Source organism: Engraulis encrasicolus, chromosome 4 (assembly GCF_034702125.1).
Source record: "Engraulis encrasicolus isolate BLACKSEA-1 chromosome 4, IST_EnEncr_1.0, whole genome shotgun sequence".
In the NCBI taxonomy this organism is placed as follows: domain Eukaryota; kingdom Metazoa; phylum Chordata; class Actinopteri; order Clupeiformes; family Engraulidae; genus Engraulis; species Engraulis encrasicolus.
The window spans coordinates 23,638,639-23,666,324 of record NC_085860.1 but is presented as its reverse complement, the minus strand read 5'-3'; the positions used below and the strand labels follow the sequence as shown (position 1 = coordinate 23,666,324).

General features: G+C 44.6%; 1 protein-coding gene and 1 non-coding gene across 2 annotated transcripts in view; both read left to right on the top strand.

The window, feature by feature from the left end:
* Window positions 1-26,746, top strand: part of nup205 (nucleoporin 205) — a 44,003-nt gene extending 17,257 nt beyond the window's left edge. The window contains exons 20-42 of the mRNA XM_063196911.1: window positions 724-888; window positions 1,617-1,741; window positions 2,787-2,901; window positions 3,435-3,584; window positions 4,819-4,893; window positions 5,230-5,387; window positions 5,714-5,794; window positions 6,187-6,378; window positions 12,397-12,592; window positions 12,949-13,047; window positions 13,403-13,551; window positions 14,242-14,433; window positions 16,774-16,895; window positions 20,448-20,586; window positions 20,895-21,021; window positions 21,508-21,578; window positions 22,619-22,750; window positions 23,282-23,408; window positions 23,810-23,976; window positions 24,895-25,024; window positions 25,308-25,412; window positions 25,619-25,677; window positions 26,345-26,746. Coding sequence (XP_063052981.1) covers window positions 724-888; window positions 1,617-1,741; window positions 2,787-2,901; window positions 3,435-3,584; window positions 4,819-4,893; window positions 5,230-5,387; window positions 5,714-5,794; window positions 6,187-6,378; window positions 12,397-12,592; window positions 12,949-13,047; window positions 13,403-13,551; window positions 14,242-14,433; window positions 16,774-16,895; window positions 20,448-20,586; window positions 20,895-21,021; window positions 21,508-21,578; window positions 22,619-22,750; window positions 23,282-23,408; window positions 23,810-23,976; window positions 24,895-25,024; window positions 25,308-25,412; window positions 25,619-25,677; window positions 26,345-26,497 — 3,029 coding nt within the window. The 3' untranslated portion in view covers window positions 26,498-26,746. The remainder of the gene's footprint in view (window positions 1-723; window positions 889-1,616; window positions 1,742-2,786; window positions 2,902-3,434; window positions 3,585-4,818; window positions 4,894-5,229; window positions 5,388-5,713; window positions 5,795-6,186; window positions 6,379-12,396; window positions 12,593-12,948; window positions 13,048-13,402; window positions 13,552-14,241; window positions 14,434-16,773; window positions 16,896-20,447; window positions 20,587-20,894; window positions 21,022-21,507; window positions 21,579-22,618; window positions 22,751-23,281; window positions 23,409-23,809; window positions 23,977-24,894; window positions 25,025-25,307; window positions 25,413-25,618; window positions 25,678-26,344) is intronic.
* LOC134448169 (small Cajal body-specific RNA 14) lies at window positions 2,389-2,518 on the top strand. The gene has a single exon (XR_010034664.1). It is a non-coding gene; the product is annotated as a small Cajal body-specific RNA 14 (non-coding RNA).
* Window positions 26,747-27,686: the final 940 nt, after the last annotated feature.

Here is a 27,686-nt window from a genome sequence, read left to right as displayed (position 1 = left end):
TATTGGTCAGAAATACATAACTCACTACAAGACATTTTCAGAGAGGATTTGCCACTGGACTTTAAGACTTTGTATCTGGGATGTGTTCCTCAAGACTGGCTGAAAGTGGACAAATACTTAATGAACATTCTGTTGGTGGCCAGCAAAAAAGCTATCACAAGGAAATGGCTACAACCAGAAAGCCCAACACTTGGAATGTGGAGAGACATTGTGGTGGAAATATATAAGATGGAACAAATTACAGCCTATGTTAACCAGAAAATGGAACTCTTCTTAGAGCGATGGTTGAAATGGTATTTCTTTGCTCCAGCCAAGTGGCCTAACAGCCCAATTTTATAACTATGACTTCATAATGTAAAATGTATCCTATTGTATGAATATGTAAGTGACAAACTCCCTGTATGTACATAGTTCTGTTCTTAATGTGTGTTGTTTCCCACTCCCCTTTCCCTAAAAAAAAAAAACAATAAAATATAAAAAAAAAAAAGAAAACGTCATGTTAACACTTCATGATTCGGAATTAAAAACGTCATGTAAACGTGGCCACTGTTCATTATTACGCTTTTTTACTCTACTCTGGCTACACTGTGCTCACTTGTGTTTTTTATTCGCTTATTTGATTTTATTTTTCTCTGTGGTGTTTTGCTCAGTGATCTTCTTTTTAAATAACATTTTATTTCATTGTTGCTGATATTTGTGGTTCCTTTTCTACCACTGATGCAGGTGTGGATGTGGATAAGAGTGTGGCGCGTATCCGCCACGAGACCCAGGTGCACATCCTGAACCTGCTGATCACCTCTCTGGAGCTGCCCGGCCCCAACCTGGCCCTCTACCTGCTGGGCTACAACATCAAGAAGGCGGTGTCCTCCACCAACCTACAGGACCCAGGTACACACACACACACACACACACACACACACACACACACACACACACACACACACACACACACCTGCTGGGCTACCACATCAAGAAGGCGGTGTCCTCCACCAACCTACAGGACCCAGGTACACACACACACACACACACACACACACACACACACACACACACACACCTGCTGGGCTACCACATCAAGAAGCCCGTCTCCTCCACTAATCTACAGGACCCAGGTACACACACACACACACACACACACACACACACACACACACACACACACACACACACACACACACACACACACACACACACACACACACACACCTGCTGGGCTACCACATCAAGAAGCCCGTCTCCTCTACTAATCTACAGGACTCAGGTACACACACACACACACACACACACACACACACACACACACACACACACACTCACACACACACACCTGCTGGGCTACCACATCAAGAAGCCCGTCTCCTCCACTAATCTACAGGACCCAGGTACACACACACACACACACACACACACACACACACACCTGCTCTGTTACCACATCAAGAAGCCCGTCTCCTCCACTAATCTACAGGACCCAGGTACACACACACACACACACACACACACACACACGTACGCGTGCACTCATACCTGACGTGTACTTGTATGCAAATGCATGCTGCACATGTACACATTTGGAAAGTAAACAAATCAGTGTGTGTGTTTGTTTGTGTGTTTAGGAGTGTTGGGCTGTCCGCGCAGCTGTCTGCACGCCATCCTGAGTTTGCTGCAGAGAGGCAGTGAGAAACGCTCAGGACCCGAGATCACCCAGGAGGCTCCACACCTCGCAGAGCTCTGCTACCAGGTACCCATGGACACACATGCACTGTTGTTGTGCTTCTTGCAAACGGATTGCAATATAATGCACACAAGAGTTCAATTTAGTGGCCCTGCCGTGGACTAACGGTAGGGCATTGGGTTACTACGCCGGCCACCCGGGTTCAATTCTGGACAGTGTTGTTTGCCGATCCTTCCCTGTCCTTCCCTGTCTCTCTCTCTACACTCATTTCCTGTCTCTTCTCCACTGTCCTGTCAAAAATAAAGGCAAAAAAGCCCTTTAAAAGATTTTTAATAAGCAACTGGCCCTTTCGTTCCTCCTAAAAGAAGTCCAGTATCTTCTAACATGACCAGTATCTTCTAACATGACCTTCTATATTAGACAGACGGCTAATGTACAATCCTTACGGTCCATTTACTTGACCTTGCAGTGCACCTACACTAAAGATAAGAATCCTCACAGTATCCAAAGTCCAATCCATAAATGACATTTATAATGGTGTGGCCTCTTTAAATTCTGATAGCTGATTTTTTTTTTTTAAACAAACGTTTTCCTGTTAGGCAGGTAGAATTTACATTGTTGAAATGCATTTCAGGCAGGTAAATGTGTGCTGATGTAAAATGTCTTCATGTTAAGAAGAGTTCAGGTTCAATCACTCGTGTTTTAAAGGCTGTGTGGTGTTCTGGTATTGGCTGTAGTACTGAGCAGTGTACCGCAGTCCTTGACGCCACACAGAGAGAGAATGGTGCCTGCCGACAGGGCCTGTCAAGACGTCGGGTTCCCTGTGCGATGGTTCCAGACATGCAACATTGTGACTGCCCATTTGATTTAACCCTACAGTCAAAATAGCTAAATTTTTACAATCATGACCTGGATGACTAAAACTCTTCACATAGAGAAATCGTTTAGTATAGTAATAGACTGTACATGTTGGTTTTTTTCATATGTATTTGTTTTTGCAGTTGTGACAATCAATGTGGTAACGGTTTATTATTAAAGCCTTTATTGTGTGTGTGTGTGTGTGTGTGTGTGTGTGTGTGTGTGTGTGTGTGTGTGTGTGTGTGTGCCACAGGTGATCTACCAGTTGTGTGCGTGCTCTGAGACGTCGGGCCCCACCATGCGCTACCTGAGGACCAGCCAGGACTTCCTCTTCTCACACCTGCAGCACCTGCCCTTCGTCGCACCAGGTCTGTGTGTGTGTGTGTATCTGGGCCTGCATCTGTGTCTCTGTGCATCTGTGCGTGTTCCATCTGTTCTTGTAATTCACTTCGCTGTTTATGTTGTAATCCCTCATGTTTGATTATTTCAATTTGTGTGTCGTATGATGAGGTTGTCATAAAGGGACAGTATGTGTATTTTAGTTTATGGTACATCAGTTTTACACATGGTTTTACACATTTTTTGTATCACAGTGTCGGTCTTGACAACCTGACCTTTTTGTAATTTATGAATTTGAATGATGCACATGTATTACATTATGTTTGGTAACTTTTTGTATTAGTACCCAAACTTGGATTTGGTTTTCAGTCAAGTGATCTCTACTCATACAAAACGTGTAAAGCATTTAGGATGTAACACATAATCATTACACGCTGAAGATTTAGGCAGTACCAAAAGTAGCGCATGCAATAGGATGCATCTCATGTATGGAAGTATGCCAATCTGTTTGTTTATTTATATGTATGTATTAATGAATGTGCTTGTGTACCTGTATGTGTAGGGAATGAAATAGCCAGCCTGACCCAGATGTCTTGGCTGATGAAGACAGCCGCCATCGAGCTCCGACTGACATCACTGAACCGCCAGCGCTCACACACACAGAGGCTGCTCAACCTGCTACTCAACGACCAGCCACACACACAACATACAGGTAACACACACACAGCACACACAGCATACACAGAGCACATGCGTAATGCAGGTAACATCTACTTTATATAGAAAGCCCACAGGTAGCAAGTAAGGGTGTAAATGGCAGCATCCATGACAAAATGATTCACTATCGATTTCTCAAGGCAGCGATTCGTTTATTTTCGATACTTAAAGTGGTGGTTCGCTATTTTAGACATTAAGCCCTGTTTGTGTGACTTCTGGGGTGAAGTAGAGATGTTTTCATCACAATTTTGACATTTGGTGCTGAACGGAGCATTTGGGTACATAAGACTGCAGCCCCCCGACCTTTACATTGACTCCAATAGAGCACTCAAGCAATCGATCATAAAATGGCATTAAACTTTCGTTTGCAGAGACATGAAACTCACCGAGTGGTCAGAGGTGGATAGCGATACGTTGGCTCGAAAATCACAGCGAAATACGCTTCCAGAGAAGATATTATCATTATTGTCTGTCTTCATTGATTGTATTGGTTTGACTAGTATTACTCTGCGCGCCCGGAAATGGGGTTGTGTTTGTTTACGTTACTATCTATGGTTTGTATGCAATCTGTAGTTTTTGTAGCCAGTCCCGCTCAAAGATAGCCGCTCTACCTCGCACCTTGATGTCTACACAAACAACACACTATCGCTACATACTGGCTGGATGTCTACTGCTATTCAACGGCGTCTCTGGAAAAATAGGTCCTCCAAATGCTAAACAACAGTTCGAAGGCATATTTTGCTGCAATTTTCGGGTCAATTTATCGCTGTCTACCACTGACCACACGGTGAGTTCCATGTCTTTTCGAACAAAAGTTTAATGCCATTTTATGATCGAATGCTTGAGTGCTCCATTGGAGTCAAATGTAAAGGTAGGGGGGGCTGCAGTCTTGGATACCCAAATGCTCCGTTCAGCACCAAATGTCAAAATTGTGATGAGAACATCTCTACTTCACCCCAGAAGTCACACAAACAGGGCTTAATGTCTAAAATAGCGAACCACCACTTTAAGAATGCCCCACGATACGTTACAATGTTTTTCCAATTACTTTTCCACTTCTAGAGCATTAGGCAGAGGGCAGCGATTAGATTATTTCTGATACTTAAGAATGCCCCACAATACGATTCATTGATGCATATTGATTATTATTTACATAATCCTATACACGCACAGCACACCCCCACATATACACATGAGCAGACCATTTTAACCGAGACTCTCTTCCCCAGCTGACAGTGAGTTTGGCATGGAGGAGGACACCAAGTCAGTCAGTGGCTTTCTGCACTTCGACACTGTTTCCAAAGGTGAGTAAGGATGGACGAGCCCTCTCATTACTTTTACCCATGTAAAATGTCATTGACAATTGATGTTATGGGGCCTATACTACAAAGCTGGTTCAGGAGTAAACCAGGTTAATTTAAGAGGTAAATCATCTTATAGAAGAGCCTGGAGTCCTCATGAAGAGAAAATGAGGACCCCAGGCTCTTCTATTAGATGATTTACCTCTCAACTAAAGCTTGTGTACACCTGAACCAGCTTTGTAGTGTAGGCCCCTGGTAAGAATACTTGCAGTTTATTATTGTTGTCAAATACTCACTGTCCCCTCTCCCCCTGTCCCCTTTTGATGACGTCATCATCAGTGCGCCGCAAGCTGCTGAGTGTGCTGGATGCCATCAATTTCAGCCAGGAGGTGCCCGAGCTCCTGCAGCTTGACTTCTTTGAGCGCGCTCAGATTGAACAAGTCATCACCAACTGTGAGCATGTGAACGAGCAGGGGCACACCGTCTCTAATGTCAAGGTGGGTGTGTATGTGTGTGGGTGTGTCTAAAGTGCCAAGGTCGATTTGTCTGTCTCCCTCTATCTGTCTGTCTGACTTTCCATCTCAAAAATCAAGATGTGTGTTATGTATGTCTGTCAGTCTCTCGTGTAAAAACAGGTGTATATGCATGTTTGTTGCTCTGCGAAATGATGTATGATGTGGATGACTTTGTGTTTACTGACTGGTTGGTATCAGCCGGATTTACTAGGTAGTGTGTGGAGTGGACCCAGCATGAGATCGTTGAGTCTGATAACTGTGCTGATGTGGTGTATATAATACTGTTTGTCCCCTCTCCCCCTCTGTAGCTGCTGCACAGAGTGCTGGTTGCCGAGGTGAATGCCCTGCAGGGGATGGCTGCCATTGGCCAGAGACCCATGCTCATGGAGGTGAGAGATTGGAGAGCAGGGAATTCTGGGTACTGATTATGTCTTAGAATAATTATCCCATCTTCCTAGAAGTAATTTGATCTCTGAATTTCTTTTTAATCCTCACATGGTGCATATTGTGCAGCAGTGTACAATTTACAGTGTATAGAGGCAATGCAATTGAAAGGAACTCAAACATGGCAACATAGAATAAGTAAATAAATAGGGGTTATTATGAGATAATTAATAATAAAAGTGTTCCTGTGTGTGTGTGTGTGTGTGTGTGTGTGTGTGTGTGTGTGTGTGTGTGTGTGTGTGTGTGTGTGTGTGTGTGTGTGTGTGTGTGTGTGTGTGTGTGTGTGTGTGTGTGTGTGTGTGTGTGTGTGTGTGTGTGTGTGTGTGCGTGTATGCAGGAGGTGAACTCCATCCTGCAGCAGGTGGTGGAGCGTAACCGTGTGCGGCGCAGCCTGAGTGCCAAGCGTCACGCGCTGCAGAGCTGGCGATCGGTGGTGGAGACCATCCTCACCGCCTGCCCTGCCGACCTCATCCCCCCCGACCAGAGGCAGCTCATCATACGAGACCTGCTGCTGGACCTGCACGACAAGGTCAGACACTACATTACACTGCATGGCATTTGGCAGACGCTTTTATTAACCAAAGCGACCTACAGTCGGTCCCCCTACAATGCACACCCTTTACCGAGGTAATGCCACGTCATCCACCTCGGTACGTACCGGGCCTAGCTGCAGTGTACCCAAACAACCGCCGGGTGGCACTTGGGAGCGCTCGCTATAGGCTTTACCACGTGGTAGTCTCTCTCTCTCTCTCTCTCTCTCTCTCTCTCTCTCTGGCCTACAGCTTACCTATTGCAGCGCTCCCCTGTGAGCTTGGACGTCCAAAATGTTTATTACCATATGGAATATTTTACGATGCTGACGGCATATTAATATATGCTCATATTCACCAGCACGCACCGATTCAGCGGATAACAACATGCCTATAAATTGTGTGAGAACACCTCCAGGAAGTAGGAAGAGTCATAAAAAGAATAGCCTAAATAATGTAATGAATTTTCTTTTTTTTTTTTAAAAATGATGATCGGATGAATTGCATTAATGTGCAAGCTCTGACAAAATGCAAATTGAGTGTAGCCAGAAGCCATACCGATTATCGCATCGCAAGATTTGAAACGTCTAATATTGCAACTTCAGACTTGTTGTCTGGCTGTGGATACTTTTTTCGTTTGGTAAAAATTACTGAGAGTGCAATACACCTCACCGCAGTAACCTAACAGCGCTTCGTTTGAGCGTGTAAGCGTTGGCTATTTATCTCACATCGCCAACAGCTGGGGCGATAACCTAACCTACACTTCCCTAATGAATTTAATGTTGTCACATTGGCAAAAATTAGCAAGCGACTGATATTGCTGTTTTCGTGCTCAAATTAAGTGTAACCAACTGTCGGGTTATGTGTCGCAGGTGAGAAAGTGCGCATTTTTCCAGCGACACCTCTCCTTGTTACCAAATACCCTGGAGAGCACTGTACACCACAAATAGGCCTACGCCAAGACACAAATATTGAGTTTTAAAATAATATTTATTAACTAACAGAAATCTAAAAGAGTCCCGGGGCACCCCAAATCTATACAAGTCCGAAATTCCAAATTTCCTTGGAGATCCCCCCCACAGTCATCCGTTCCGAAGGAGGCGGAGGAGCGGTGGCCAGGTGTCCATCCATTGCGAGGCTGGGGAGACAGGAAGAGCTTGGTGACAGTAGGCTTGATTCCATAGGCAGTCCAAATGACACTCACTTCCATAATTAAGGCTACGCAGGTGATCGCTGCACTTATTCCACGTGATTTACAACACTGCACTCGCTAGTATAGGTTAAACGTTAGGGGTGAAGTTGCACAGCACTCGCACACGGCACGGCTCACTGCAAACAATGTGTGCTGCGATTCACCTGGGTAGGCCAGCGGTGTTAAAAGTGAGTCCAAGTACAACTGGGTTTGGAGAGAGAGAGAGAGAGGGGAAATATATGCTGGGAAATATATGCAATGTCATCTCATAATCATGGAGTTCCTCATGCGATTTCATCTGGGTCAGTCAGAAATGCATGCACCTTGCGCACCGGGAAGTGTGTTTTTTCAAACAAGAAAACTGGTTCATCATATGCATGGCTTAAACTGACTTAATGTTTGCCACGTGCTATAGTTTTCCTCTCATAATAGCACCTGGCGACTGTGACCACAGTTAGAGATCCTCGCCCACGTAAACCCATTAAAATATAGCCTAGCCTTCTGTGGCTATTCAGAGCAATATGAACCAATCAGGTAGGCGTTGCTATTAAGCAAAATACATCCCTGATGTCTACTTAACTAAATAAGATGCATTTGTCTAATATTTGGAGACATCGCCTTGCTCTTTCTGCGGGGAATTAAGCGCCTCTCTCCCTCGCTCTCTCTCTCTCCCTCTCTCGCCCACACACACACACACACACACACACACACACACACTGTTTGGAGAGGACGCATTTAAACTGTAACAGTTTAGGCAGTAGGGGAGAGCAGGGACTCATGAAACTCGGGACGAATGAAACACTGCGATTTACTCGAAAACTTTAACATAGCCTATCCGAAAGTATGAAAAGTCAAAGTTGTCAGGTTTACAGGCAAAAGGGATTTAAGTGTCAGTAGACACTGTCGGGACGAATGAAACACCCGTTTCATCCGTCCCTCTCGCCCATTGACTTAAAGCAGGATCAAAATAAAATGGGAGCACTTGAGAGCACTTGAGATGACTATGTTCCAACTTGTCTTGAGCACCGTCGTAGCGCAACAAATCATTATCGTAAACATAGCCTAGATAATTGGAAATTACAAGAAATAGGCTACATTTTATAGACTTTGGCTATAGGCTAAGCCGACTCCTCTACCTGTTTGAATTAGTGCAGCCTTACAGGGAGGACGTTAATTTGGCATAGGTCAACTGCAAGAGACTACTAATTTGTGACTTGACGTGATGTTGTGAATAATTAGGCTACGATATGCAACAGGCATATTTAGCCGCACTCAGTCATTCATTGGGTGAATGTCCCGACCCTGTGTGTCCGCGTGCATGCATGGGGTGGGGAAAAATACATCAAGCGTGCCATCACCACCCATCCCCCCGGACCCACGAAACCCACTGAAGATCCAAGCAATTGTAGTCCTGTCAGTATTTTAGTGTGGGCCCAGGTAGTTGAATTCCTGCATGGCCTGGTTATCTCAATAGTGCCAAGAAGATGTTTGCCCTCAGGCTAGTGTGTTCATAAAGCGCATGTTCGATTTGCTGTAATAGGCTACGATCAGTAAGCCTCAACTTGTCTGTCGTGTCTTTTCCTTCTTTCGATATTTTGTAAAATAGGCCCACGTTAAAGCCTAAATACGATAATAGGCCTAAATAAGGCTAATAAAGTGAGCTAAATAAGTCAGGCCTAAATAAAGTTGTTTTAGCCTATGAACTCAGGCAATGCAGAAATTTGCGGAGGGATTTTGGATAGCTTGGCCTATAGGCTACCGATGGCTTTATGAACTTCATGACTGGGCTACAAGATAGTCGGGTAAGCATATTGACTTGTAGACCACCAACATCTGATGCTGAAGTGGGGGAGGGTGTTTTTTTCACTTCAAATGTTCCCCGACACACACACACACACACACACACACACACACACACACACACACACACACACACACACACACACACACACACACACACACACAGATACGCCGCTAATCGCTCTCCGTTCTCCGTCTCTCCATCTCTTTCTCATTGTTGCTATACGTGCATCTGGATAGGCATAGGCAGTGTGGTCACCCAGCACATTTTCATAGAAATGCTGTGTTTTTTTTTTTAATGAAATCTTTATTCAGTTAGGTTGTGAACAGCGTTTCTCTTTCGATGTTGCGTCACCGTGGACAAGTGTCTGCTTCGAAAAACTTAATGCAAAGCGGCTAAAATGTTCAGAACGTGTTGAACTTTTCAGAACATGAATGTTTGTCTGTGGGGGAGGGGTGGGTTACAGCAGTGCAGTGCAGTGCAGAGCACGGGACTGCACAGCCTTTTGTGACATGTCGTGGCGCGACAGGTTATCCAGCCTCCGAAGGAGTCATAGTTCCCCAGTCATACTGTTGGTTCGCATCTCCACCGAAGCAAATGAATTTGCAGTCCTAATCACAGATGATTAGCCACACCTGGGTGTAACAGATGTATTGTCATGTGTGCATCACATCCCCAGTTAACCGGAATCCCGTCGATCGCGCACAACAGCGCATTGAAAGGATGAAATGTTCACAAGCACCAATACAAAAAAAACGTCTTCAACCTATTAGTCCGTAGGCTATCCTGAGGATATCCGTTCCTGACTTGAATAGGTAGTGCAGAAATAATTAACAGACATCACTTAGCCTATAAGTTAGGAGCGGAATTGAGACGGTGAATGCAGGACAGAATAATGAAAACAAAACACCGTCGACTGGCGGTATTGTTTAGGGATCACGCTTGTGTTAGGCTATTATCAAATACCCAATGTTACGTGCAACGCGCAATTGGCTGACTCTTTCCACTTGTAGCCTAAAAACTGAGGAGGGATCAACATACAATGAGCTACACTGAAGCAGATTACTCTGCTTCGCAAAAAAAAACCAGTGCACCAATAATACCCCCGTCTTCAACCTACTATTTAGGCTACCAGATATATAGGCTAGTAATAGTATTAAGTTGTGCTACCTTGTTTTTTGTGGTAACGACAGTGTAGATCAGGTAATAACCTGCAATAGGGGAAGCGGCATGCGCCAGTTTTAAAGACGGAATGTCGTCGCCAAATGTAAAATCACCTCTCTCATGCTGACATGACGGGGCACTACTTCATTAGGCTACAATGTTGTTCATGTCTGTTTGACTCACACTATACGAGTGGTTCAATTTTGTGTTTTTGTGCTCATCGCACAAATGAGACAGACAGGCTTGCTTGATAGGGCTACACAAAGCAAGCGACATCGGTCCACTCAAAATGGTCCGAACTCCGCCGCTTGATTTCATGTCTCCTCAGTCTCTCCATTACGGTTTATTAGCCTACTCTGTTTTGCTATTTTTTCGTTTATTCTTAGCCCTGGCATTACAGATGAAGCAACTGTGATCAGTGAGGTTGTGGAAACGGTTGAATAGGCCTATGGTCCTAAATTGGAAGCGGCCGATGCCAGTTTTGAAGACAGAATGTCGTCGCCAAATTTAAAATTCGATCTCTCTCATGCTGGCGTCACGGGACACACTTAATTACAATGGTGTTCCTGTCTGATTGACTCGGTTTTAATTGTCTTTACCGGTTCAAATTGTAGTAGGTATGCAAACTCTGTATCCTGAGGATACCCGTTCCTGGCTTGAATAGTGCTGAAATAAGTGAGGGACGGATTGGGAGACGGTGAATGCAAGACAGAAAAAAAGTCGAGTTTAAATTCACATTGTGGTCTTGTTTAGGGCTCACACTTGTGTTATTATCAAATGCCCTATCAAATGCCCAATGCTAAATAAAACATGCAATTTGCTGACTGTATTTCTACTACTACTAAAACTGGGGGACGGGCAAGGACGGAAGCACAAACAGACCACAGACACAGGCAGACGCTGCTCTGCAAAAGCGGTGCTATACTGCCCCCCGCATTCCGAATGGCCACAGGGTGTAATGATCACGGTACGCTGCCGCGGCCCGGCACGGTAATGAGCAGATTGAAGTTACACCATCTGTACACAATCGAGGACATAACCATAGGTGACATCACTAGTAGAAGCAAAGAGCACAGGAAATATATAGAAAAAGTGCAGATGCTCTTTTTTTTGTTTTTTATAGGTACATAGGTACCTAAAGCGTATGCTAACAAACAACTTCCGTCATTTTCAACATGAACATTTTTGGAAGTTCAAAGATCTATATGACCACAGCTTCTAGGTGCTGGTAAACGCAGGAGTGTTCAATGCTTTAAAAGAAAGAAGTTTAAAGCATACTTGTCTTACTTTTTGCTCGTTTATCCAGAGCGAACAATGCGTTTTCACCTCTGTGCTTCATCAGGTTTTCTTTGCTTGAGCAATACAATGCCTGCCCTTACCGAAAATACTACATAGACTGAACTTGAACAACTTTTGTTTACATTTCAAAAAAACATTTATTTATTCCCAAAAACATCCAAAAGGTTATGCAACATCAGCAGACAACTAGCAAACAGTGATACCTTTTGGGAAAATATTTGGGTTAGGCCTATGTTCATTTTTTTAAAAATGTAAATAAAAGTTGCCCCCATTAGAATAGCTCATATCTTGGAAAGGGCCGGGCCAAAAACTGCGGCGTCACCGGGTACTGACAAGTCAAGGGTAGCGCGAGCAATACAACAGCACATTGAAATTGGCAGGAGTTGCCCTTTAACAGAACTTTTAAATTCTGTTAATATGTTTGTGTTGAAAACAGACTGTGTAGAGTAGAGTTATTTACTTTATCGTTCGCGAACTATTGGCAACAATACTCAAATTATATCGTCTGTATGTCTATTGGTTTTTGTTGACGTGTTTTCTACAATATTTGTGTGTGTCCAGGTTCTAGCTGAAGACACAGCAGTGGAGCTGATGCCAGTGGTGGCCGGTGCTGTCTTTACTCTGACAGCTCATCTCAGCCAATCGGTGCTGTCCGAGCAGCAGCAAGGGGCGGGACTAGAGGGAGGCTTCGCTTCCATCGCTAACTCTGCTCTTCACCTGATCCTGAGGAAGCTGCTAGACTTCATCCTGTGCACAGGTGTGTGTGTGTGAGAGAGGTCACATTCTTATTGACAATGTCTGATGAAGGGCATGCTGCCCGAAACGTCACATTAAATAAGTGAAACGGGAGCTTGGTGTGCGGACTTTCAGTTTTCAGAGGTCACGTTCTTACCTTAGCCCTTAGAAGTACCTTATATAGTAGCATACCAGCGATAAAGATCAACAATTCAGTAAGTCAGTGTGTGGATATTGTTATGATGTTTCATATCAAGTTCTCTGCTGCACCTTCTTGCTTCACTCGTGTATTGTCCTTACAAAAGAATCTTTGTGTTTCTCTTGTGTTTTTCACAAGTGTGAGTTCATTTTTTTATTCATGTGTTTTAATGTGAACAGGTGGTGGTTTCCAGAGGCTGCGTGCCCACCTGTACGGCTCTCTTCTTTACTACCTGCAAATTGCCCAGAAACCAGAGGAGCCCGATACACTACAGACAGGTACACAAGTCTACACACTCAGGGGCTCATGGACACCTAAAATGCTATGCTATTAATGTGTTTATGGTATACATATTGGAGTGCAGTTGAAGTGAGTTTAAATGTGTGTTAAAAGTGAACTTAGCATAGATGGTTCTCCCTCCTTTCAATGAATGTGCAATAACAAGCTGTGCCACGCAAGCGCCTAACTTGGATGTTAGACCAAATCTTCGTTTGGAATGGTGTTTAAGACCCAATTTACTATGTGATTGTCTGATTGGGAGTTCCAAGCCAATCAAGAACCAGATCGCACTGTGTTAGATTTACTTGCTCTGACTTGCTCTGCTGTGCTGTAATGTGTCCTCCCGTGCTGCAGGTGGCAGCTCCATGTGGTCGCGTCTGATGGCCCCTGAGGACGGCTACAGCCAGCTGCAGAGGGAGAGCCTGGCCATCATCGAGAGCTACGGCACCACACTCATGGAGGTGGTCTGCAGGGACGCCTGCGATGGGCACGAGATCGGCAGGGTAACGCTGCTACGCACGCACACACTCGCTTCTTACCAGGCACACAAAGTGTACACACATCGACACGTGCACTTGGGACTGGCAACTCGCAACACATGTACTCCTTAACCCATTGATGCCTGATGTTGCGTTGCGCAACATTGGCCCTGGCGCCTGGAGCTGCATTACGCAACATTCAGGTTCATGAGATTTGAGACAACTTTATTAAACATCTCTGTTTGAGATGAATGAACACATTCTAATGAAAGATGAGGGTCTTAGCGTTTAAATGCAACTCAGTGCATTTTTTTATGTGCTTCAGAAGCTGAGATATGTAGGTTTTTATAGGCTGAGGGCAGCTTTTCTTAAAAAGGGCTCAGGCATTCAGCACCCTTTTTTCCAGGTGCCTTAGGCGTCAATGGGTTAATACAACACACACTCTGCGGGTCACGCACCCACACACTAGACTTGGCATAGATTTTAATGTAGTTATAAGACTATTTAAAAAAATATTTCTCAATATTGTCATTGTAGATGTACGTATGATGCCTGTAGATAGACAGATCAATAGACGCTATGATGATCAGTTGTTAAATCTTCTCTCCAACCCTCTCCCTCTCTTTGTCTTCCCTGTCACTCACCCTTTCACTCTCCCCCATCCCTCTCTCTCTCTCTCTCTCTCTCTCTTTCTTTCCATCTTCTCCTCCTCAGATGTTGGCGCTGGCAGTGCTTGACCGTATCCTGTCTATCGACCGGCAGTCTGCGTGGCTGCTGTTTGTGTGCAACAGTGGCTACCTGCGGGTGCTGGTGGAGAGCCTGAGGCAGGACGACGGAGCCCTGCAGACCCTGTTGTGTCCCCAGCCACCATTACTGAAGCCACTATACATATACGAGTCCAAGATGGTGAGTAGAGAGACACACACACACACACTCTGCCCACAGCCACCCCTACTCAAGCCACTATACATACGAATCCAAAATGGTGAGTGGACACGCACGCACACACACGCACGCACGCACGCACGCACACACACACACACACACACACACACACACACACACACACGCACACTATCCCCAGCCACCCCTGCTCAAACCACTGTACATATCCGAATCCAATATTGTGTGTGGACACACACACACACACACACACACATGCACGGTACACACTAGGGGTCGACCGATACAGGTTTTTTAATGGCCGATGCGATACCGATTTTTTGGGGGGGCCGATATGGGTTAAAAGAAAGGTTAAAAAATGACAAATATTCCAGGTCTCAAGTTTAAAATAAACATTCCTTTAACATTATCAAATTGAGGTAGAACATTTTAACACCCACTCTAACAATGAAGTAATGTCTAACAATCGAGTAATAAAAAAATAAAGTGTCTTGGTGCTTTTAAAAAAACCTGAATGACATAAAATAATAAATATTGCGTATCGGCCAAAACCACACGTGTATCGGCCGATACCGATACACTTAAAATATGCAATATATATATATATATATATACCGTATTAGCCCGAATATAAGACGATCCTGATTATAAGACGACCCCCCATTTTCAGGCTCATGTTTTGGGGAAAAATGTTTTTTGAAAACTTAATTTTGTTTCACATTGGAAACTTTTCTCAAAATGCAGTTTTTAATTTGTTGGAAAATCTGAGGCTTTTTACAAAGAACACATTTCACAATATCATTTTCATGGAATTTCCATGATATAAGACCACAGATGGTTACTCATATCCTTTTCCTTTCTTTACTCACTTCACCTGTCAAGCGCCAACAGGCACCTACAGGCTACAGCCGCCTGCCTGGGCCCGCCTGTTTAAAGTGCGACGCAACATAGCCTACACTCAGACTACTCTGCGCCAGCCAGGCAACCAGTCCAGTAGAGATAGGCAATCTATTGTGCAATGCACAGATTTTGCGAAATGCTTAGTTGACAGCAATAGCTAACCAGCAGCCGTCTCGCCAAATCGCCGTTCATTTTATGCATCCAAAGTTTTCCGTTGGACTATAGAAACCGAATGTGACCAAAGGCAGATTGACGCATTGCACTTGAAACCCATGCGCTGCCTATCAGGACCACGTTGACATTAAAAGTCCGATTGATATTCATTTCGTACCAAGGGTAAAACTCCTAGTGATTTTATATGAACAAGACAATCTCTTGCCTTAACCATTATTCTGTGTTGTTGCATCGTTGCGAGGCATATCGTCAAAGGCACCGCTTTCTCGGGCACACACAGATGACCATTGATTGGCTGATGACAGCATCCCAAACTTAGCCTACAGGTTGTTCGTCAAATCACCCTTCATTTCTTTAGTTTCTAGTGGTGTTGTCGGCTGACCAGAGAGAACGACCAAAGCTTTCATGATGAGACTGTAAAACCAAACACAAATAAAAGCAGAGCAACGAGTCGCGATTGACTGTGTTTTTCCCCTTGCACTCCGCATCGCGTTGACATTGACAGTTGATAGACGTGCGGTGCAACAGTCGTAAGGAAACAAGCATCTGCAAATTTGATATGGACAAAACAATCTCTTAACCCATCCATTGTTGTGAAGCATAGGCTAATGGCCGCATTCAGGTTAAGTTAAAAAAATAAAATAATAATAATACTTTTTTCTCTAGCGCGCGGAAATAGGACGACCCCCCTTTTTAGAGTACTATTTTTAGAACAAAAACCAGGTCTTATATTCGGGCCAATACGGTATATATCGGTCTATCCTTAGTGCATACACACTAACACACACACACACAGTCCCCAGCCACCCCTGCTCAAACCACTATACATATACGAATCCAAGATTGTGTGTGTGGAGACACACACACACTGTCTCCAGTCACCACTACATGCACGAGTCCATGATGGTGTGCAGTTACAGGATGGCAAAACATTTTGAACAATTCCTTCCATGCTCCCAATGTTGTGTGAACAGTTTGGATCGTGCCACTTGCACAAACCAAGTTTCATCAACATTTTGGTCATACAGTGTATGTAATCTGTATGATAATCATGTTACAACTATCTCTACATGCCTCTCAGTGTGTGTAGTTTCATAAACATGTTGGTAATAGTGTATTTATTATGCATTACTGATCATCATGTTATAATCATCTTTTATACCTCTCTGTTTGTAGTTTCAGAAACATTTTGGTAATTCAGTGTATGTATTCTGTATGCTCATCATGTTCTAATGATCTGCATACCTCTCTGTGTCTCTCTGTGTGTAGGCCCTGTTGACGCGAGTGGCCAAGTCTGCTCAGGGTGCTGTGGAGCTGCTGCGCTGTGGCCTGGTGGCCCAACTGGTGGAGTGTCAGGTCTTCCACATGCTGCCTGAGAGCGACTCACACAGGTGTGTGTGTGTGTGTGTGTGTGTGTGTGTGTGTGTGTGTGTGTGTGTGTGTGTGTGTGTGTGTGTGTGTGTGTGTACGTGTGTGTGTACGTGTGTGTGTGTACGTGTGTGTCTGTGTGTGTGTGTGTGTGTGTGTGTGTGTGTGTGTACGTGTGTGTGTGTACCAGTGCTTTACACTAACTTTTTCGCTTACCAGCCATTTTGGCTAGTGGTTTTCCTGACTCACTAGCCATTGGGCCTCTTCACTAGCCATAATTTTCTTAACCATCATAGCAGCTTTAATGAATTATATAATAGGCTGTAATAATGTAATGTAGGACAATATAACATAACATAGGCTAATATAATATAATATAATATAATATAATATAATATAATATAATATATCTTATAATATAATATAATATAATATAGGGCCTAATAACTAGAATTGTTATTAACTGGTCCATGCATGCATGCTATAAGAACAGATTAACGTATCTGAGGAATGGCATAGCCGTGCAGAAACACCAAGCACAGTGTTGTGGAAGGGCACAAATGTAAGCTACATGAGAGCAAAATATTTCCGTCTTTGATCTGAAGGGCACTTTCGATGCGCAAAGTAGATAGTGCAAAGTCATTGCCAAGCTTCGCATGTCCTCGGTCATGGATGTGGAATAACACCTCTTCTGGAATATTTTCTCATAAAAGTAGGCTATCCACTAGAAGGCACACACATATGCAGCCGTTAACTACAGAAGGAGCTACGACTTCCTTTCATTCCGTTTAATATTGAGTTGTTTAAAATAGGCTATAGGCTAAACGGACGCAAGGCAAGATGGGCACATGCGAAGGGACATGGGACATGATTTGTGCAGTCACTCTGGAAGGCTACTACTGCGCGTTGTTTAAGCCCCGTTTGACAGTCGGGAACAACGGCACAAGAAACATGGAGGAATATTAAGGTATGATGACATACAGGCAAATCAGAAAATTATTTAAACCGAACATTATTAATGCCATGTGTCCTTGTCTTATCACTGCGCTAATTAGTCTCAAGACTTTCACAAGACTGAGGTGTTCACCTCTCGCCTTGGTCATTTTAATGTCCACTACTACTATGCATTGTAATGACAGATCCCAAAACAGGTCAGTTGAGATGAACTTCGCTACTTTATTTTCACGTGAAGGTTTTCAGTGACATTTCCAAACGCGCGCCTGATGTGCAGCTGGTAGCTCGCTGCTGCCACTCATATTCGCAAGACTAGCTCTATCAGATTCCTCTCGCGTGTGAGACAGAGGTGACACTGACACCAGAGGTCGCGTTAACCGACAAATGTCCGTCATTGACGGATTTATTTGAAGGATGACGGAAAATTCTGAAGCCTGTCCGTCATTTTGACGGATCAATATTCAGAGGGATGATAAATAAATCACAAGTTTAAATAGGCCTACGCCTCTATCGAATAGAGCAAATATGCATTTCAATTAGGCATAGTTATCAGCGCAGATAATTTCATGCTACTATCGTTTGCCTTTCTCCCTCTCTCCTTGCTTGTCATACCATGCGCCGCAGCTGGGCTGTGCGGCTGGCTGCAGCAGAGCGCGCGCCTCTGCGCTTGCTCAAAATAATGAATTAAAATAACTAAGACGTTGCCACCATACACGTGTGACTTCGACTTTAAGATTCAGAACTATTTGTAGACCTAGGCCTATTACATTTACCGACTATCTGATTTTCTGCCAATGACGAAGTTGTCCCTCTATCGCCCTTCATAGAAGCATTCGTTCATAACTCCTCGCTTGAAACATGAACAAATATGCGAATAGCACGTTTGCTAGCCAAAACCTTCACTCAAAGGCAACGCAGGTCTAAAACGGCTTCAGAACATTAACTAATAAAAACGACGGATATTCGAGAACCAAAATATTACCAGGCAACGCAACTTACAACTTGGCAAAAGTTGCCAGAAACGGCTAACCTTCTCTCATTTCGATAGCTGGTTCACCCATTATATGCGATATATTTTTTATTCAGACAACTTTACCGCGCTCCCAGAGGCAACATAGGCCTACAGTATAAGTCGATGGGGCTACGGCTCCCTTTACCGTCGCTGACATTTTTCAACAAAGTTTTGTGAAATCTGGTCGTCTTCCTGTTGTAGGCTTCAGTGCCTTTATGGCTACTGTCTGGGCTACACCTTTCTGCTTCAAGACGGCTTTCCTTTCCATTGTGCATGTGAAGTCCAACGCGAATATTATTTAACACTGCGCTGTTGTATTACAATCGGTGCATTAATCAGAGCAAATCGAGTGACTGACAGCTGTTGGATAAAGCCCTGCACGCGTCTTTTAAAAACGTGCTTGTTGTGACCATAGTGCTGAACACTGAATCAGACGCGCGCCATGAGAGATATCTGCAGCTTTTGGATGTATGAGGGAGGCAGAGAGAGAAAGTGGACAGCAAAATTGACTCCATCCTCGAAATCGGAGAATGAATGTCGAGTGAAAGGGGGTGTATTCACAGCGGTTTACTCTCAATTGGCCGCAATTGCGCATGTGTTGTTCTCGGTGCGGGGTCGCGACCCCCCACATTGAGAAACTAGGTGGCGAATTTAAAAAATAGGCGATGACGGATTTTTTTCGACCCTGTCCGTCAAAATGACGGACTGTGAAAAAGTCTAGCGCAACCTCTGCGTGACACAGGTGCTTCATGGGTATTGTAGGCTCGCGAAATCGCATTGCATTGCGCTTGTAGCAAAGACGGTCCGAGGGGAAAAACTACAAAATGCGGTGCCTCATCATTTAGAATAGTAACGGACCCGCCAGAATGGCTAGTGAAACTTTGGTATCTACTAGCCAACGCCGACTTTCACCCGCATTTGGCTACCTGGCGTGTGTTAGTGTTGAGCCCTGCAGTGTACGTATGTGTGTGCACGTGTGTGTCTGTGTGTCTGTGTGTCTGTGTGTGTGTGTGTGTGTGTGTGTGTGTGTCTGTGTGTGTCTGTGTGTGTCTGTGTGTGTAGAGTAACTTTGTTAATCCCCAAAAGGAAATTAAGGATAAGTAGTGGCTACTGCTCAGGGTAGTGCCCCCAAAGCGTGTGTGTGTGTGCGCGTGCGTGCGTGCGTTACCTCCTGTGGACTGGTAGCCCAGCTGGTGCAGTGCCCGGTGTTTCACATGCAGTATTTAGTACAAGACTGAACCTGTGGAGGTGGGTGTTGCTGCTGTGCTGTGGGCGCAGGAGTGAATAAGAACTTATGGAATTAAAGTTCAAGAGAGTGTGCAAGAGAGTGTGCAAGCCTTCAATACAGGTGCAGGTGTGAGGCAGGAAGAGTTGATCAAAGATGAAAGTTCAGAAGACACCACACGCTGCTTGCTGTTCTTTTTCCTTTTTGTTTTTATGAAAACTTTCTGAACTTTCATCGCTACTGGAATTAAATTGTATTTTTTGACCATACCCTTTTTCTGTGTACTCCCCACTTAGTACAAGCTTATTTAACTGATCATGCCAGTAAACCTACTTGTTCTTCTGTGTGTTAATCCTCTTGTTTTCCTTCTGTGTGCTTGTGCAGGGTGTTTGGTCAGCGTGAGCGCTCTGCGTTCATCCCCTCTCCTCTGGAGCGCTACAGGCAGATCCTGCTGCCCACCCTCAGACTGCTGCAGGTCATACTGACCTCCACTAGCACTCACCACCAGCAGGGGGCAGCACAGGTCAGGAGAACACACACACACACACACACACACACACACACACACACACACACACACACACACACACACACACACACACACACACACACACACACACACACACACACACACACACACACACACACACACAAAAACGTAGGGGGAAAAAAACACATTTGAACACACACTTTTCAGTAGTACCTTCATAAGAATTGCAAATCATTTTTACGGCTCATTGCATGATTTATTTGGGTCTTTGTATCTCCTCTGCATGCATGCGTTAAATTGTCTCCTGAACCACAACTTGATGATGGGGTGCGTGTGTGTAGGTGCTCCAGTGGCTGATCGTGCATGCAGACACCATCCAGAGCATCCTGAGAGGCCAGGACATGAGTCTTGGAGCCCTGCAGGAACTCTCCCTGCTCACTGGCATCATCAGCAAGACCGCCCTGCCAGGTACACACACACACACACACACACACACACACACACACACACACACACACACACACACACACACACACACACACACCTGCTCTCAGGCATCATCAGCAAGACCGCCCTGCCAGGTACACACACACACACACACACACACACACACACACACACACACACACACACACACACACACACACACACACACCTGCTCTCAGGCATCATCAGCAAGACCGCCCTGCCAGGTACACACACACACACACACACACACACACACACACACACAGCTCTTCCTCTTAACTGACATTGTTAGCAAGACAGGCCTGCCAGGTACACATTCACAATCCCACTAAATATCTTTGTGTGGTCACTGGACCTCTCCTGACCACTCTGCTGAAATTTCTTCAGTGGGAGTGGAAATGATAAACATAATGTAAACATACATTTCTGTAATAAAACAAATGGAAAACAACACTTGGTATATTTTCCATTGTATGTGCACTGCAGGTACTCTGGAGATGGGAGACATCAACAGCACAGCTCTGCTAGAGTTCCAGGGACACGTGGGCAGATTCCAGGTACGAGAACCACACAGGTCTTTTTAGTTTTTTTCCGTTGAGTTAACTTTTCATTAGAATTTTTTTTAACTCGCCACCACAGTTCACCTCTAAAGAAAATTGATCTTGGAATGAAAAGCAAGATTTTTTTTTATTATTATTATTTTTTTTTAGTTAACTTTTTATTAGGATTTTGACCTTGCTTGCTACCACATTTTGCCGCTAAAGAAAATTTGATCGTGGAATTAAAGCAAGAATTTAGATTCAGGAGCTACAGCTCACGTCTGCATAATGAAAGTAAAGCTAAAAGTTGAGAACTGCTGACTCAAGTGTCTAGCTGTGCTGGTGCGCTGTTATGCATTATGCATTAAGGACTTGACCTTCAGCTGTATGTTGGATTCCGGTAATTTGATGGAAATCCTTTTGTACATATTAAATTCAGGGCCAATCAGAGGACGGCCTTAAGAGGCTGCAGTATTTACATTTTTTGCTAAATTTGATGGAAGAAAATTATTTCTGATTATTAATATGTTGTATGTAGAGTTCTGTAGTTTACCATTTAACTTGGTTCAAAAGCACCATCTAGTAGCACTTGGTGATACGGCCCAAAAAAAACCCATATTAGCTGATGTTGATTCCGAATAAGGACTGGACAATCAAATTCGCCTTTGACGAACAGTAATTTGTGGTTATACAATCAATTACCAAGTTACAGTTGGCCCTTCCGTCCCACTCGTTTACTACGCGGCCGACCCGGCTTCGATTCTGGCCCAGGTGCTTTGCTAAAGTCTAAAAGACCAAAAAAATATCTAAAAAAAAAAAAAAAAGAATAAATCCCCCAAAAAACAAGTGAGTTGTCCAGGTCCAATCATATTTGGATAGTACTGGTTGGATACTGCTCCAGCATGGCTGGCTAGACTTGATGGTGTTGTCAATAAAGGTATGTTTGTCCTTGTGTGTGTGTGTGTGTGTTCAGCGCCAGTGTCTGTCCCTGCTGGGCAGTGCTGTTAAGTAAAGTTTTGTTTGTCCTTGTGTGTGTGTGTGTGTGTGTGTGTGTTCAGCGCCAGTGTCTGTCCCTGCTGGGCCGTCTGGCTGGTGCTGAGCGCGTGCGGCTCCTGAAGCAGGCGGAGGAGAGCATCACACCTGGAGACCCCGCGGACAGGCGAGAGGAGCTGGAGGTGGCCATGCAACAGGTAGCACACACACACACACACACACACACACACACACACACACACACACACACACACACACACACACACACACACACACACACACACACCATTATCATCCTCCTTGAGACCCCGCGGACAGACGAGAGGAGCTGGAGGTGGCCATGCAACAGGTAGCACACACACACACACACACACACACACACACACACACACACACACACACACACACACACACACACACACACACACACACACACACACACACACACACACATTTCAGATGACTGCCTGGCGGTCAGGAGAAACGAAACAGAACTGTGTATTCTTTCTTCTGTATCCCTTTCTCACACATTACAGATCAATATGTCCACAAACACAGAGCCATCCACTTGATCACTATCAATCTCTGTGGCTCAGTGTTAAATGTGAACTCATCTTCCTCCTTCTCCTCTTCCTCACACTCCCCCCGCCTCCTCCTCCTCCTCCTCCTCCTCCTCCAACTCCTCTTCGCCTCCTCCTCTTCCTCATCCTCCTCCTCCTCCTGGTCAGATCTGTGCCAACATCATGGAGTACTGCCAGACGCTGCTGCTTCAGAGCTCCTCTGATGCCCAGTTCAGCATCTGCCTCTTCAGCCCCACCGCCATCGAACCCGCTGCCAGGGACCCCACACGCCCAGGTACACACACATGCACATTGCAAATAGATGCTGAACTATAGTGTACACACACACACACACACACACACACACACACACACACACACACACACACACACACACACACACACACACACACACACACACACACACACACTGTGGACCATTGGGGGGGGAAACACACAGTCCGCTGAGTGCACATAGGCTGGCAAACATAAAGTGCTCTCAGATGACCCATAAGCCCCTGCCACGTCACACAGTTGACACACACACACACACAGCATTGTCATGGTTATACATAGGATTGTCACCATCCAACATTAGTGTGTGTGTGTGTGTGTGTGTGTGTGTGTGTGTGTGTGTGTGTGTGTGTGTGTGTGTGTGTGTGTGTGTGTGTGTGTGTGTGTGTGTGTGTGTTATAGACCTGTCAGTGCCGTCGGCCCCGTACTCGCGGGTGCCCAGTCTGGGGCTGGTGCTGTACCTGCTGAAGAGCAGCGCTCAGGACTTCTTCAAATACCACGACAGCCACCGACAGAGCCTCAGCAAACTGGACAGCCTGGAGCAACTCTCACCTGAGGAGCTCAAGGAGGTAATGTAACACACACAAACACACACACACACACACACACACACACACACACACACACACACACTCACGGCTACATGTGCCGAGAAACACATGACCTCATGTATTCACGTGTCTGAAAAACAATATGCAGAAATTCACACATGCCGGAAAATAATGCACACACACAATCACATGTGCCGAGAGAGACCGCAAAGTGCTACCATGGTTTACTCTTTGATGCTGGATGCTGCGTAGTGCAACATTGACCCTAGTGCTGGGACCTTCATGACACAGCTTTAGGCTCATGAAATTTGAGATTCCTTTTATTAAAATTTTTTGTATTTTAGTTGTTAATGAACATGTTCTAATGCAAGATGAGGGCTTTGGCTTGGCTTTCAAATACAATCTATTGAATGTTTTTATGGGTTTCAGAGGCTGAGATATTTTGTTTGTTGTACCATGTCACTAAAATGGCTTGGGAATTTAGCAGGCGTTTTTTGCAGGTGTTGCATCAATGGGTTAAATCTGCTTCCCCTGTTCTCCTGTCCCTATCTCCCCTGTGCTGTCCATCCATATACCTGTACTGGCCATGAAATAGCCACAGTTGCATATTTGGCCATAAATGTAAACAAACAAACTGTCCATCCATATGCATGTTGCTAGCTGTGCTAGCTGTTTTTGTGTGCTTTCTCCAGCTGTGCCAGCCCATTGTAACAGGTGTTAATCTGTTTTCCTGTGCTTTTCTTTCCTGTGTTGTCCATATGCATGTTGGTTGGCAGCTGTGCCAGGTCATAGTAACAGGTGCTTAATCTGTTTTCCTGTGCTTTTCTCTCCTGTGTATTGTCCATATGTGTGATTCTAGCTGTGCCAGGCCATAGTAACAGGTGTTTAACCTGTGCTTATCTCTCCTCTTTTGTCCCTATGTGTGTTGGTTGGCAGCTGTGCCAGGCCATAGTAACGGGCGCTGGTGTGGTGGAGAAGCTGCCGTCGGTGCAGAGGAGTCAGCTGGCCAAGAGGAGACTGGTGCAGCTCATCAACAACAGAGCCAAACTCATGGCCCTCTGCTCATGTATCCTTCACACTCGGGCTATTTATGCACCACAATTGTTTATTGGAGTTGCTCAAATCTGTTTCAAGGTAACAAGGTCCACTAAAATAATGTGCAAGCTGGTTTCTGACCGATGTCCTGCCATATAGAGTTGCAGTAGTTAATATGTTAGCGTGACCTGTTGTCTTTTCAGTTGTGCAGAATGTTTGTGCATCTTATGTTATCATTTTTTTTAATTGAATGTAGAAAGTAGTTCATTTCTGTGAGAGATGTTCATGAGTCCTTGACCAGCTTTTTTCTTTAGACATCATTGAAACGTGTCTATTTGTGCTCTGGCGCCACCTGGAGTACTATCTGTTGTACTGCACGCCCACCGATCCCAAGGACTCCCTGTTGCCAGGATACAAAGGTAAGAAGATATAGAGGTAGATCTGATAGAATACCATGAGATGTCTGCTTGTCTGGCTGGCTGTTGCCTATGGCTGTCTTGATCTAAAAAAAAGTAGCAAATGTCACCCATGTTCCTCTGTTCCCAGAATAAATGTCCCAGTTTTCTATTTTGCTGTCATTTTCTGTCTCCTTATTTTCTCACTGTGTGTGTCTCCCTGTTTCTAGCTGCCTCAGGGGGCCGTGCTTTGGGTCTGGCTCATGTCAGTCAGCAAGATCTAGAACAGGTGAGTTTGGAGAATAGGAGCCCTTGATGTTTAACATGTTTTAATTATTCATGTACAGTAGAAATGCTGTATTATTTTTACAGAAGTGTAGGCATCTCTCCGCTCTCTCTCTCTCACCCTCTCTGTGTCTCTCTCTCACACACTCAGTCACTCACTCACTCACCCCCTCCCTTGCTCCTCTAAATCTTTACTAAGACAGTCAAAAAAGATGATCAATGTCTCCAGACATTGATAATGGACTAGGTCCGAAACGTCTGTAGCTCCAGCTTTTTTCAGATGACTTCGTTTGTAATTTGTCGGCCACAATACACATTTTGAACTTGCAAGCCTTGTGTGCGCCTCATCTTTTTTGACTGTCTTAGTATCGCTATTTTTGGTGAGCAGTCGCACCAAGCAACACACGATTCAAAGTTAAGGCGCAGACGGCAACCTTTTTTGGTTTCCTCTAAATCCTTGCCTTCTTGCTTCAGACTGACTTGGTGGAGGGTTTTTTAGATACAATATAATACAGATACATATCTTACCTGTGACACAAAGACACAAGTTTTAAACATAACCAAATCTGTGAAATGAAATTTGTTAAATCTCTTCCTCTGTGTCTCTCTCTATCCTTCTCTCCCTCTCATCTCTCTATCTCTCTCTCTCTCTCTCTCTCTCTCTCTCTCAGCTCCAGAGTGACGTGGGGGGCAGCTTTGGGGAGGCGGTGCAGCGTAAGCTGCTGGAGGTGGAGTCCCTGTACAGCAAGGGCCGCTCCAGATACACCTTCATCCAGGCCCTCACACGCAGGATCAGGGGCCTCGTGCGGCAGACCAAGACCTAACACACACACACACGCACGCACGCACGCACACACACACTCCTACATATATAAACTGGCTTCTTCTCTCATTCCCCTTTGCAAACATGCAATTTTTATAAAGCACTCATGAAATTTATACCTGGGAAGAAACATTTTTTGGCTTGGAATTTATCTATTGTCTTGGAATCGTGCATTATGTTGCCCATCATTTGTGTTTAGTTTGTTTTCTTTGACATTATGTTAAAATAAAATGCATTTTTCTAAATTGAACATGTACAGTGTTATTATGGATTCTTACCAAAAAAAAGCACACATGCATACCGCGATATAGAATAATACTTGAATCTTGTTTTTATTTCTTTACAAGGTACACTTTCATAGAGGAGGGTAAAGTGCATTGCCTTTTTCTTGTCTTTTTTGTTCAACCTTGCCAGAAGAAGGGTGAGACAGGAACCCAAGCCACTTCGCTCTTCCATTGATCCCAGTGCTGTTGCTCAGGCTTTAGTATACACAGGTCACTGCCATAGAGAACAACACAAGGCTGCTATTGGTTAATATGTAGCTAGAGGTGTGGATGTTGCCATAACGCCAACAACGTTGACCCTACCCCTACCCCCTTTTTAATAAGAGTCATCACCGGACATGATGGACAACTAAGAGAAAAGGATGTTGGGTTCAAAAAGTAAAAGAAAAAAACCCTGCCACAAATTAAATCCAATCAGTTATAAATCTGCTCACCTCAATGACCATTCAAGACCCATAGAGTCAAGAGCAGGTCCTTTGTGAAGTCCGCTGTGGTAGAAGGAAAAATATTATTATAGGGGTTTTCACTTTCTGCTCTTGGGACCAACATCTCTGGATGCTGTCGCACAGCATTACACTCCTACTAGTTGCCTTTGCCAAACCAGCAGTCACTGTACTGCAGCATAACCAGCTGGACTAAAGCCATCCGGCACCAACAGACGGCATCACTGGTTGTGCAGCGTCGCCATGTCACCACAGCTAAGATCCTAATACTAAACCAACTGTTGCAGCCAACCTGCGGCACACTGCTAATATTGTCACCATACATTCCATACAGAGGCAATGTAATACCGTAGTCTGTTGACGAGACCCCAAGCAAAAAAGGTGAAATATTGAAGTTGAAGCCTATTGTTATTCCATCACTACTGTTTATGATTTGCCAGCGCTCAGTGGTGACCTGTAGCAG